This window comes from Macrosteles quadrilineatus, unplaced genomic scaffold (assembly GCF_028750875.1).
Source record: "Macrosteles quadrilineatus isolate MER2022 unplaced genomic scaffold, UCM_ALF_1.0 Scaffold_4__1_contigs__length_99947679, whole genome shotgun sequence".
NCBI lineage: Eukaryota > Metazoa > Arthropoda > Insecta > Hemiptera > Cicadellidae > Macrosteles > Macrosteles quadrilineatus.
In genome coordinates this window covers 12,513,873-12,527,570 of record NW_026542597.1, presented here as the reverse complement: position 1 = coordinate 12,527,570, position 13,698 = coordinate 12,513,873, and the positions used below count along the sequence as shown (strand labels likewise).

Below are 13,698 nucleotides of genomic sequence, written 5' to 3'. Positions count from 1 at the left end.
CAGGCCCAGTGCTTTAATAACTGCTTGTTCCTTTTTTCCTGATATTCCTATTGATGTTGAATGTGCCAGTAGGGCGTAATGAATGAAACAATAATTTTAGAATGCCTTTTTTATGTAAAAAACAAATGTTGGGACGATTTAATTTTACATCTTTTATTTCATTTGCAATTTATTATTACAAACAAAGTGTTGAATGTTTTGAACTTTGGTAACCAAAGGTCTGTCAACCGATGGAGGGTTTAAGAATCAGTGTTTGAAATTTTAATCTATACTGGACTTGACATTTACTTTAATACTGTAACAATCGTAATACCAATAATTATTGAAAGAGCATACACTTTCTATAGTTTCATTTCATTTTTTTATCTGCAAGTTCTTAACCTTGGCACCATTGGTTTAGCTTTTTACCGTCATAAATTGAAATAGCAAGATTATTATTAGAAGTGGCCAATTAATTTAACCCTCCTCAAACACCGATTAAGATGATCAATTCTGTATCCCCTCCTTTACCTTGTTTTTTTTTGTCAAATGTTAAATTCATTCTTAATGTTTGGATAATATATTTTAATATTGACTTTAAGTTTATCGTCTAAAACAAAGCAAAATTAAAAGTAGATCTAGGTGCATTCAACTCCCAGCCAACCCAATTTGTTTCTCTTCGCTCATTAACAATGTTTTTCCAATTGTTTACTATATGCCATAACAATATGTTTAATTATTGTATAATTTTTTTTGATTTTTTCAAGGATTCAGATGGAGACCAAAGCTGCCTTAAATATTTATTCGGTATTTATTCTCAGTGTATGTTTAGAATCTAGAGTCCGTAGTGGGCTGAAACGTAACAGTGGCTTATAGTCCCGTGTGACTAACCTAACCTAACCCACAACCTCCCCGTAATCTGTCCATAGTAACACCGTACTTGTGTGCCCAGCTCCAACCATCCCCATCCTATAGCTACACTGGGCATTGTTTACTATTCAATCTATTATAATAGAAAAAGTTGTAAGTGTGTATACCATTCTGATAACCCATAAATGAAATTTAAGATGTCAAGATGAAGACTAAGAAAGTTTGAGGAGTTGATGCAAATTATTAAATACATTAAAAGACTGTCATATAATTTTATAAATAGCCATGTAGTGTCTTTTAATTTTAAATCATTTTAATTTCATAATCAATTAATTAGTGGACTTTTCTAACACGTATATGTATTTTCCTACGTATTTTTTTTTTTATAAAATAATCATTTCCTATTTCCAACTTTTGTTGACCAATCACTTAAACTGGTAATGCTAAATTTCTATTTTTTATCTAAAATATATTTTGGTCTAGTAATAGTAGCTTAGAAAAAGCTTAGGTCATATTATGTTTGAAAGGTGTTGGTTTAATATTTTACCATAGTAAAAACGAGTAGTCAGAGGTATCACCAAGTAGAATTTTTTTATATTCATGAAATTGCTACAAACAATTTCCCAATAGATTGTAGATGCAATGAGCTCTCAAAAATGTACTCTTCAATATATGATTCACATCTTTGTTACTGAAAAGTCCACTTTACGTATATTCAAACTTGTTTTTTACATAGTTATTTATAAAGTCATCATGTGTTCTGTTATGTCATCCATTTGTACCTTGTGATCAGTAAGTAAATGAGAGTAGTGAACAATGTCCGTGTACGCCGTGTCTGTCAGATTAACGGGGTGTGTGTGTCGCCGACGGGCAAGCTGAGTGGATCGCCCGCGCGGCGTGCCGTGCCTGAGCCCGTACGCCGCTCAAAGTCGCAAGGTACCAGCCGCAAGCTCCAGAAATGCTTGAGCACCGTATCCTACTCCGATGATGGCTTGCTACCCCCGCCGCGGCCCCATCTCGACAAAACCAACCTACTCTCGACTCGACAGTATTGCAGTTTTGGTAGTACAGTCACCTGTCCATGGTCGTAGTATTTCTGTGGTCTCCGATTTTGTTTTCGTTTCATTTCAGTTCGTAGTATTTTCGTTTGGGTTTACATTGAGTTTTGTGACACTTGCAAATTGTCTCCACTGCGCTTTGCATTCGTAGTTGGTGTGTGTGGTTCAGAGTGGTAGTTTGGTATTGGAGTGTGACACTCACAGGATGAAATAATAGTTTTCATACACAGTGATTTTGTACAACAACCTAAATTTTAATACATAAAACTATCTTAAAACGATTTTTTAAAGTATCATTTTTCATTTTGATTGTTCTTATTTGTTCTTCCAAATAAAGTAATAACCTAATTCCAAATTATTATTAATAATTCATGGATTATAATAAATAAATTATACTGTAGCAAAAAAATACACCACACCTAAACCGTATATAAATGGTCCATTAGAAACAACTGTTTATTCCTGTTTAGTTTCCTTATACATTTTTGGGAAAATTTTAGCTATATTAGCTATTTTAGCTATTGGACTATTTTTATACTATTTGCTCTAACTTAACGATACAAAACAAATTAATTCATGAATGATTGTAAAATAGTGTAAAAAGGTTTAGTTGAGCACATTTTTCAGTAGGCCTACATTTTTTTTACTTTGAAAATATTTAAATAGTTTGCCTGCAAGCTAATCGGCTTAGTGCTGAAATGTACAAACACATCAATTTGTTACGTTGCATATGTTTTTTTGTTTTATTTTGTAGGTATTTACCTTGAAATGTAGCATTCAACATTCAAATGGTAAATTTAAAGCAGCCAAATAAGTAGCCTATATCTCAAAATTCTTATAGAGCTGCATTGATTCACGCGCTTTGCCACCTTGTCACCGTACAATTTGTAAGTGTCATGTTTGCGTAGTCTCCGTCTAACGTAGCGCGCAGCAGCAGTTATTGGCCAGAAATCTAAACAATGGTTACACGCAGGCAGATCACGATCGGCCTGTTCAAACACACACATAACCTCCAAGACCTGTTGAGTCTAGTTGTTGCAACGTCTTCCTATGTTTGTGGCAACATATCTATCTATGGTTTATGTCTCTCGTGCAGCATGGAGCCGATAACAACGTGTTTATTTCAATGGGTGACGTACTATCCAAAACTTGTCATTTTGCTATCTTGCTATGTCTATGTAGAGTATGAGCCTGCTGTATACCTTCACTGATTCAGAATCTACCCGTAGCGATAAGTAGTTCTTGCATAATTTGCAGGTAGCCGGCAGGATCTTTTTATTTGTTTGGAGTGGAAAAGATTTACAAAAAGGTTTTAGTTAATGGAAAAATATGACTTTTTTTATTAACATTTTATGAGCTGTCACTGTGATGGATATTCAATTATGTCTAACACTTTTTGATACGTCCATGTTTATACTGTAAACATTTAAAACATTGTATATAGTATACATATAAAAGATAGGAGATACTTCGAGATGACCTGATAATAACGGTTTGACTGTTACTATCCTGTAAATTTTTACAATATAAGTTTAAGTATAACAAAAAGTGTTTATATTATGATGCCAAGTCGTAGAGTTTCCAGCCTTGGTACTATTCATGAAATAGTTTTTTTTAATAGGTTTCTCATAAAAAGATCCTGCTTGTAGTTGATCAGATATAATCTTAAGCATTCATTATAGAGTTTATTAAAATTTTAAAGACCCATTGGTTTATAAGTTTACAAATAATTGTTTATGTCAATAGATTGAAATACTTTGTGTTCCTACAGCTCAGTACCAATTTACATTCAAGTTACTGAAGCAATCAGTTTTGATTTTTGAAATTTTTTTGTCTTCATTTTTTTCATACACTGCCTTTTGAAGAGAATTGAACTAAAGGTATTACAACACCTGTATCACATTTTTCATAGAATAGATATGTGTATAAACGATTTAACAATATTCTTAGAAACCTTTGCATTAGTATATGGGTTGAAACAATGAAATCATATTTTTACGGGATTTTTAGGTTTGTTAATACTACGTACTGTACAAACAAAACAATTTTACAAAATTGTCCCCGTTCCAAAATCGTGTAGTTTTTTTTAAACTTATATTCCAATGCATAGACAATATTAGTATTGTAAATTACTATAACATTTTCGTTTCAGATGTTACCTAAACTATTTTCTTTGATAAAAAATTGTTTACAGTTAAAAATTGAGAAGATAAATAAATTTTTCCAGTGAATTCTAAAGAATGTGAAGCTGCAATTTGTGAAAACCTCTAAAAAATTGTGAATTTAGTGGAATTTAAATGCTTTTCTAATGGATCTTACAGCCCAGTTAATGTTAAATTTAGTTTGAAGAACAATTAATCTATACACATCTGAGACTGACAGTGTAGATGAATACATTATCGGTATCTAGTCTTACATTATTCTTAGTCTAGCCTTAGGTGTTGGAAGGGTTATAGATTCTGAATCAATACTCAACTTTTTATTTTCACAATACACTTCTCATATTTTTCACTGAGTTCATTTTTGTTGTCAACATTTTCAAACGATGTCTCGTGTTTACTAATTTTTATTACAGTTTAGTTTTATACCACTTTGTTTCTCTTTCACTTTTCCCTCTCCGTCCTTCTGCTTGCTTTCAATGTTCTCGCATGCGTCTCTCGCTCTATTCTTGTTCTCGTCTTTGTTTCTCTGTTTCGCACGCTCTGCTTACAACTAGAGTCGAACAGACATTTGCTCATCACTATTGGCTCGGCTACAACTGCTACTGCTCTGCTTCATTTTAAATTTTAAATGTTTAGTATAAAGTAATTCTCATTGGTATATTTACATTTACATTAATACCATTTTGCATTTCGGGAGATTTTATCTTTCATTAAAGATTTCATGTTTTTTTTAGATTTATTATGTGTTTTTGTGGTTCTTTAACTGTTTATGATTAATGGCTTTAAACAAGCTTTAGCTTGTGTTTACAATCTTGATGTTTGTGTTTGATTAATTTCCAGCTCTACCAAGAAACAAATTATAGGTATATTTACTTGGTAATGTGTTTTTCTTTTTAGTATTGGGGTTTCTGTAAAAGTAAACCTTTTCTTTAAAACTCAAATTTCTCTAAGAACACAATAATTTTAGAAGAAAACTGAAAAGCTATGACATGTCTAGGAGGTGTTCCAACTACTGGTACTGGATATATTGGAACGATATTCATTTTATCATTATCATACATTTTTGTATTTTTAACATTGAACCATGACTTGCAATGAAGTGTATGAGCAAACATTTGTCTGTAAACAGCAAATAAATTCCTGTCTACTCAAAAAGTATTCACCAATTAAATTTTGTCATCATAAACATATTTTGTATGCATGAATCATAAGTCATTACTATATCGATCCCGTTCTAAGGATGGAATGAATATTAGCAGATTAAAGTATGTCGTCTGTAACACGAATGAGCATGTAAGTGCCTGTACCGCCTTGCTTGCTACCAACCTAACAACACACTAACAATTAATCAACTTGTATTTTTAACAATCAGATAATTTAATAATAATTTAAATCTTATTTTTGTGATAAATTTGCTCATAAATGTATGCCAATAATGATTTTATGGAATACCTAATAATAAATTCAAAACCAATTAAATTACACAACAAATTGAAATGGGTGGATTTGTTAAATATGTTTATAACTTGTTTCTTGATTGGATAACGTGTCAAACATGTTTCTTTCTAAGCTGCCTAGGAATTCTTCATCCAAAGTAAAAGGGTTGTATTTTATAAACTGTAGATTTCATATATGTGGTCATGACGTGCTGTTTTAAAATACAAAAGTTTACAAAATGAAATGTTTTAAAACCTGTTTAAGGCACACAAAAAATACAAAAGTGCCATGAAAGTAAATGGGTACAAAACTAGATATTTTGTGGTTTTAACATACCGGTACTATATTTTCAGAAATTTCAGTTATGTACCTAACTTCCTAAATATATAAATGAAAGCATATTATAAAATGTTTATCAGCTTAAGATAGAAGAAAAATTCAATACCTATTAAATTATTTTACTATAAAAAGGATTATGTCAAAGCCAGACTAATGTAAAACAAATTTTTTAATATTTTCAAAATTTTATTTGATTTACCAAAGTAGTTAACATTTTGGCCTGCTTAGGAAAGTTAAGCTGGATATTTCCTTAAAGTAGACAAGTTTTATGAAGATAAGTTGGTAGATAACTTTTAAGCGTAGTTGCATATTATGGTTTCTCCTCGACTTGTTCTAATTGATAATTCTGTTATGACAGACAAGCTGGACAGTTCTTTTTCTCGATCTCGGAGCTCCAGCATGTCAAGTCTAGAGAACATAAGTTCCGAAGCTATCCAGTGCCTCTCTTTTGCTGATTCCTACACGAAAAAGTCAGGTGGGTCAAAGTCAATTATCAGTATTATTCTCATTAACACTATTAATTGACAGGGACACGTCATCTAGGTGCGTATTTAAACCCAAATATGAGTGAAGGATGAGTGTAGAATAGTGAGATGATGTGTAGTTTTTTTACTGTCCAAGATCAGCTGTTTGATTTGCCAGGATCATTTATTTTAAGCTCAATTATCAGCTGAGTCTTTGAACCATCAAAAAGCTGTTAACTTTTCTCAGGTTTGATCCGGTAATCTTTTGATTGCTAGGCGAGCACTACTGTATAACCAGCTACCCAGCCAGTCATACAGCACAATATCACTCACTACACATAGGAAAAACATACATTGGCAACATCGGATCGGAGTTTTTATATTCATAAGATAAGGAAACAACTCGACAAAAAAGCAAAACTAAATCACTAAATAATCTATGGAGTTCAAAGAGCCTTAATATGAGTCTAGAATTAAAGTAATGGAGTGTTCTCGTGGATCTTTTTATCAGAGACCATCTGTTTTTGGCCACGACAATTTATGAAAAACTCAAAGGTGGAAAACCTGCTGGGTCCAGTAATGAATTTAAAAAACCACTCAGAGTATAATTTTTACTTTTTACATTTTCTGGAAAATAATTTAATCAATCCCCTATACAACTATTTATCAAATTTATCAATTTTATCAAACTCAAGCTAAAGTGTGTCTAAATATCTATTATCTAAAAGCTTGAGACTTCACATAATGAAGCATTCACCTCTGGACATGACTAACTCCGCCCTCTGTGACAGAAGCCAGTACCTTCCCGACACTGTGGGTCGGTACCAGTCTCGGCTCCGTACTTACCGTGATGCTGAATGTCCCGGCACCGGGCGAGACCCGGTTGTCGCAACCGGTCGCAGTCTCACCCTGTGGAACCATCTTCCGGCTCAAGGGGTGCATCCTCACCATGTCCTTCTTAGACTGCAACGGAGCTCTCATCCCCTACTCCTACGAGAGCTGGAAAGACGAAGGCAAGCAAAGTAAGGATCTTTAGTTACCGTTTCAATTGTGATGAAAATTTTCCTACTTTTTTTAACTTTACCTGTATGTGTTGGTAAACCCTGTGTTTGGCATCTATTTTTTTACTTCTCTTTATAGTGTTTTTTTCTCTTCTGATATTAGATTAGGTTGAGATACAAATACTTCCAGGCTGGTGGGAGATTACACAGGGTGTGTCTACGATCCACTTTGAATTTTTTTTTTATATTCATGTCTAAATTGAAAACTTATCCCCCTCATATCCTGGGAGGGTATGTACTAGAATTCATACTAACCAATTCCTCTAACATCCAGGAAATGCTATTACATACTTGTTACAATATAATTATTATTTTCAGACCGATTTTGTTGATATTATTCAAACTTAGCATGTCATTTTGGTTATGGATTTAAAAATAATAAATGAATTCTGATCAGAAAATTTTAAATGGTGGTAATTACTGATGTTAAATAGCAAAAAAAAAAAAAAAAAAAAAAAAAAACATAAATAATATCTGGGTAAGTATGAGTTTTAGGGCAGTCATAGATAAAAAACCTTGTTACTTATTCTGGCCGTATTTATATTTTATGACACTCTTCATATATTTTCATGATTTATACTTACTTAATCTTGTCTTTTACCCTTTCTTCTGCCATTCTTCTCTTCTTCAGGTATATTTTAGCCACATAGAACTTATTTTTAATTGTGTCAGTAGTAAATATAAAATTGAAGTCAGTCATGAATCCTAATATTTGACTTAGTATTTGACTGCTATATATTTTTACAAGCATTTTGTAAGAAATAAAAGAATGTATTGATCTTTATAACCCAGGAAAATAATTTTTAAATTGTGATGCACAAAACGATTAATCAAATAATGATGATGATAAAACCTCTTTCGAGAAGAATTTTTCGCCTCTTGTCCTGTAGGCTCCCCAAAGGACTATATTGAGTCATTAATTGGTGAATGATCCAATGAATTGGTGTCTAAATTAACATTGTATGCCCAAATAATCCTGTGTGTAAGGACAAATAGTATTTTTTGTTGTAACACATTTTTACAGAATTTTTTTTAAATTTACTAATCTTTTCCTTTACTACTCTGATTAATTATCTTCCGCTAGGAAGTGTCAGATTTGTGACTTAAACCTTTATTTGTACATTTGGATTTTGTCGACATTCCAATCACTATTGCGTAGAAGGACAATCGGTGCATTTAACACGTCAGATGTTCTAGGAACTCCGACGAGAAGTAGTACAAACAACAGCCGGATGTCTCCGCCTCTGGGAGGCTCTGAGATGACGTGTGACAGACAGTTTGTGGTGTTGGTGTCGGAGAAGCAGGCCCGGGTGGTGGCACTGCCTTCGCAAAACTGTGTCTACCGGCAACAACTCGCCGACACAGACTTTGTTGTCAAAGCTGAGATCATCTCGTTAAAAGGTATGAGATATTTTTATGTGGTGAAGGGTTGGTCTTTGGGACGTGAGAATCAACAATGTTTAAGTAACCAGTCACTGCAAGAGTACTTGGTTGTAGTTACTTTGAAACAAATTTCAGAACAAGAATTCAGTTACAATCCAATCTTGTATTGTACGATGGCCATCCAGAAAGTAAGAGACATTTTAAATCGACGATGCTTGTGGCGGTGCAATTGCCTACATTCCCACACTTAGTACGCATCCAGCTACAGGAGTGTGCGCCTCATATCTCTTTTACTTTGTCAGTATTATAGTGTTAAATAAGCGATGTCATTGCAAATCCCACCAGCTGCGAGGTAGGCTCTGATTTTTAGATTTGTGATCTTTTTGGCATAGGAGTAATGATGGAAGGCAGAGTGTGACAGTTATGCATTGACTTTAAAAATGTCCTTACCAACATTCATAATAAGGACCGCGGTGGTAGGCTTATTGTAGTGACTGACAAACAAGTAAGTCAACGTCCAAACGAGTGGATGGTGGCGTCGTCCTGTAATCCAAATAATAGAATTGTGGATATTTATAGGAATGTACTGTAGATGTGATACTCCCTAGTGTGGATTAAGGTTCGTACTACTGAGTACTACTACTATCCGCAGTACTATCCTGAAATTAGACCAATTTGTTAATTACAAGGCAAAAATGTGGTTTGAATTCCACTATAAACTGTAGGTCCTTTGGTTGCCATTGGCTGTATGGGCTATTAACTAACAGCTGTGTCCAAGGAATAATTTGGCCTTAGTCACTAACAAGACTACTAGATCGCGCCACTCATCCTACACTAATCTCCAGTCATACTTGGCTTAAAATACCTGCCTTCGTATGGTCACCATTTCAGATAAAAGTATTGGAGTAAATCTTTGAAAATTACCGTTTATAGAACGTCTGGAACATTTTCCCCGAATTTCAAGGAGTTTGGTTAGCTAAATCATGCATGAAAACTTGGTCCCCACAATTTTTTTGCTCAGTGGGTTTCTAAGGTATTAAAAGACTATTATAAATAAATTTAACTTTTTGCAGCACTGACATTCCTGGGTGATTAAAGTGGAAACAAAGTTTTAAACCATACTTTATTTCAAACAAATTCTCACCTCACAACAATTCATTGACAGCACTCATTTTAACCCTAAAAATTTAACCCTCCGAGCGTCACTCATCGAAAAATCGACTCACGACACACTTTGTGTAGTGTCACGCGTCGATTTTTCGACACACGAACATCGTTTACGGCGAAGGCTCTATGACTGACTGAATCGGATTGAACTGGATTGAGTTAGGTAAAAACGTTCTTTTCGTTAGATTCTAAGCTTTCTCCAGAGGTCTGTCTCTAAGCGCGTTATGTTCTCCGAGCCGATCGTAATTGTAGCAGACAGCTGACGTTCGTGTTTTAGACAACTTGGTTATTTCACATCGGTGACTTGTGTGTTTTTGTACGTATATCGTCGTTTTTAGTGGTAAAAATGGACAGTAGTGATATACGTAATGCACTAGAAGATGATATTAGTGATGTTGAAGGACTTATTGACGATCCGGATGAAGTTGGTAGTGACATTGATGTTAAATATCAGCCAGATTCCTAGCTATGGTTAGGCTATGCATTCTTAGCTAAACGCTATGTACTGAAATCTGTTTTTTGCCCATAACTTATTTATTTGCAAATCTACTTCCTTATATTACTATATATTTGTAATTCCCCTAAAATTTAGAACAAAGTGGCTATTTTCAAATATTTATAGGCCTATAGTTTATACAATTTCATTGAGCGAACTTATTTTTTTTTTCAATTTTTCCAAAATAATTTTTTTTTTAAACAAATCCTTATGTTTTATGTATGATAATGAAGCCCATGATTTTCCAAACAAAATGGTATATAGAACAGTAGAATTAACATTGTTTTAAGCTTCTCAGATCCGTTTTAATAAAACCTTGCAAATGCGCCAAAAATAGGTGGACATTAAGGCCTAAACTATGGACACTCGGAGGGTTAATGTTTTGGAGTCCAAAAATAAAATACTATTTTTACCCCATAAAACATAACCTACCCCTGTTCCCATAGTGTTTGTCGATCAGTTTGAGTGTTTTCCTTTATTAATTTCTACAAATAATGTTTTGTTTATGTTTGTTGCCAACAGACAGTGTGTGTTTGGTATGCTACATCTCCAGTGGTCACATCACTGCCTACAGTCTACCGAGCCTGAGACCTCTCATAGACGTAGACTTCCTACCACTACCGGACCTCAGGTAACCTACACAAACAATTAGTTGGAACTGGTAACAAGGCTAGTGAGACAGTTTGAGGTTAATGATGTTGCGGAGAACACAAAGGTGTAGGTTTTAAGAATTTGAGATAGTAGGCTTACCTGAATGGGGAAGAACTTTTTTGGTAACAATAGAGATTAGCTACCTTACTTGAGAAATTTTAAGTCCAGGAGCTGATAGATAGATAGATAGATAGACAATTAATTATAGAACACAGAACAGAACACTGATATTTCGTCCTCACGTAGGACTTCTTCAGAGAAATGTATTGAATGTGTGTTGATTCTCTTCAAACTACAGTAAAACCTCGATAAGAAGACTCTCGATAACAAGTCACTCTTGATAACAAGTGTATTTTTCAAATCCCATTGAATTTATTTTGCCTCTAAACACATGTTATTGTAAACCTCAATAAGAAGTCAACCTTGATAACCAGACTAATTTTATAATCCCCATGAGAGTCTTGTTATCAAGGTTCTGCTTTACTATCCGAAGAAGAGCTACACAGGAACAAATTTTAGCGGTATTTTTTGTGTTATTTTATTGTATTAAGCCCCTGGAATCTAATTTTTGCAGGTAAGCTACCTAAACTCTATTCCTTCTAAAAACAAATCCTGAATGAGAAAGAGTATGCGCTGGTAAAAGAAACACATAACATTACACTTTACAAAAATATTAGAATATTTCATCACATCATTTTTAATCTAGGAAGGTCCAGTTGGATCATTGGCAGTGAAATATATTTTTTGTGTTCAGTGTCAATAGTTGTGTTTATCATACCAGAATAGACTCTTCTATGTTCAGAGATATTCTCACAAAAAATACTTACAATGCTTTTGAAAAAATTAGGGATGTGCTGATTTTGTTAAATAATGAATTTGAAATAAAATGTACTACTTGCTAAACTTTCAATTTATTTTCTTACGGTAATTACAGTGTACTGTATATTTGGCCTTGTGTAAAATTACAGTTTTACTAAATTAAGTTATTGACTTAAAAAAGATTGTCTAAAATCACTTTTCACACAGAAGTAAACTATTAAAAGGTTTAAAGTATTACCAGTAAAGTAATATACTTTTTTTCTGAGACAGATACTTACAAATCAACCTTCTCAAAAGTTTTGTTCTTTGTTGTAAAATATAAAAAAAACATGTATTCACAGTAATTATAATATTTCACTGAAATGTTTAGATAAAAAGTTGGTAGCATTATAATTTTACTCAAAATACTAGTATTTATAGATAATGGTAAAGCTTTCCAATATAGAGTACAGTAGATAGTTTAGCTACCAATGTTAATGGATTTGATTAATATAGACAGTTACAAAACCGTTTGAAATATTTATTACTATTATATAAAACATTAGAGGTAGTTAGATAACTTTGGTTTTTTGTAAATGCTGATTAGATTTTTTTTATCAGAAGTAGATTTTTTTTTATTTGTCATGAGCTTTAAGTGTAACTAATTAGAGAATAGTACAGTAAATTATTAGGTGGCAATTTTACGTTTATGAGTCTTATATGTGTTAGATAAACTAAATTGTTCATCAACCTTGAGAAATTACAGTTAAATATTGATTGGTGGAAGATACACGATTACATTTCAAGGCCGATATGCAAAAGCTGAGTAGACTAGAAGTGCAACGGCTGTGTAGAAGGCTGTCTGCTTGGCTAGTTGGCGATGCGGTTTGGCTGTGAGTGTTAGACGAGGCTCAAACGCAAAACGCAACTGAATTGCCTTGGCCGTACTATAGGCAACGCATTAAGACTTCACTCTAACTCTTAATAAAAAAACATCAGCAAGTATTCAAATGTTGAAGTTCCGATCGGATAATTGTTTTATAATACTTTTGCAACATATGTAGAGTGAAGGCTTATAAGATTTTTGTTACATTGCATAATGTTTTTAGCTTTGAACAGCAAATAATTGTGTGAGACAGAATCAATGTTACTTTAGCTCAGACAAATTGTGTAATAATAACATCTAAAAGGGTTTTTGTCAACTGTTTAGATTAGAGTATTAGATTTCACATAGAACTATGGTTTTAATGCTTCCTCAAAAATCCTTTTGGCTGATAAATATCTTTTTTATATAGTAGTCTATTTTCCCTTTGATTTCGGTTGTTTTACAGCTAACAAATTCTATCAAGCATATAGACAAGTGACTACATTATTTCTGAGTTTTAAACACAAGTGGTTAATTTAAGTTGTACACCGCTTATTCCCTTCACACGTTTAATGTTGTATGAGTGTACTATGTCTCAATGTGAGTCCACGAATGTCGCACCCAATCACTGTGCACTAAATATCCACCCTAGGTTCAATTCTAGATCAGTGTTCACTGACTGAACACTCCGACAGAATACTCCGAAGAATAATAGGTTAGTTTGTAAGTTAATAATGGACTATAAATCAATCGCATGGTTGCATGACTGGTATAAACTTAATTTGTGTAAACTGTACATTTAATAATGTAACTTTCAGGACTCATATGAAAAAGTAAGGATTTAGCCGTCTCAAGTAATTTTTTAATTTTGTAATTATTCTGAATTTTCAATTTTACCCATTAATTAGAAACATTTTTAAAGCAGGTTCTATTCATAATAATTATTTAAATACATTTTTTTATTAGAT

At 33.2% G+C, this 13,698-nt stretch overlaps 1 protein-coding gene across 9 annotated transcripts in view; it reads left to right on the top strand.

The window, feature by feature from the left end:
- LOC128991635 (syntaxin-binding protein 5-like) overlaps positions 1-13,698 on the top strand; it is a 446,590-nt gene that overhangs the window by 422,570 nt on the left and 10,322 nt on the right. For 3 of the 9 annotated variants that reach the window (XM_054414699.1, XM_054414700.1, XM_054414696.1), the window contains exons 17-20: positions 6,204-6,320; positions 7,101-7,331; positions 8,559-8,771; positions 10,939-11,047. In XM_054414699.1, coding sequence (XP_054270674.1) covers positions 6,204-6,320; positions 7,101-7,331; positions 8,559-8,771; positions 10,939-11,047 — 670 coding nt within the window. Of the gene's footprint in view, positions 1-746; positions 787-1,691; positions 1,912-3,003; positions 3,038-6,203; positions 6,321-7,100; positions 7,332-8,558; positions 8,772-10,938; positions 11,048-13,698 lie in introns of all 9 variants that reach the window. The other 6 variants (XM_054414704.1, XM_054414702.1, XM_054414701.1 and 3 more) reach the window with 6 other exon arrangements.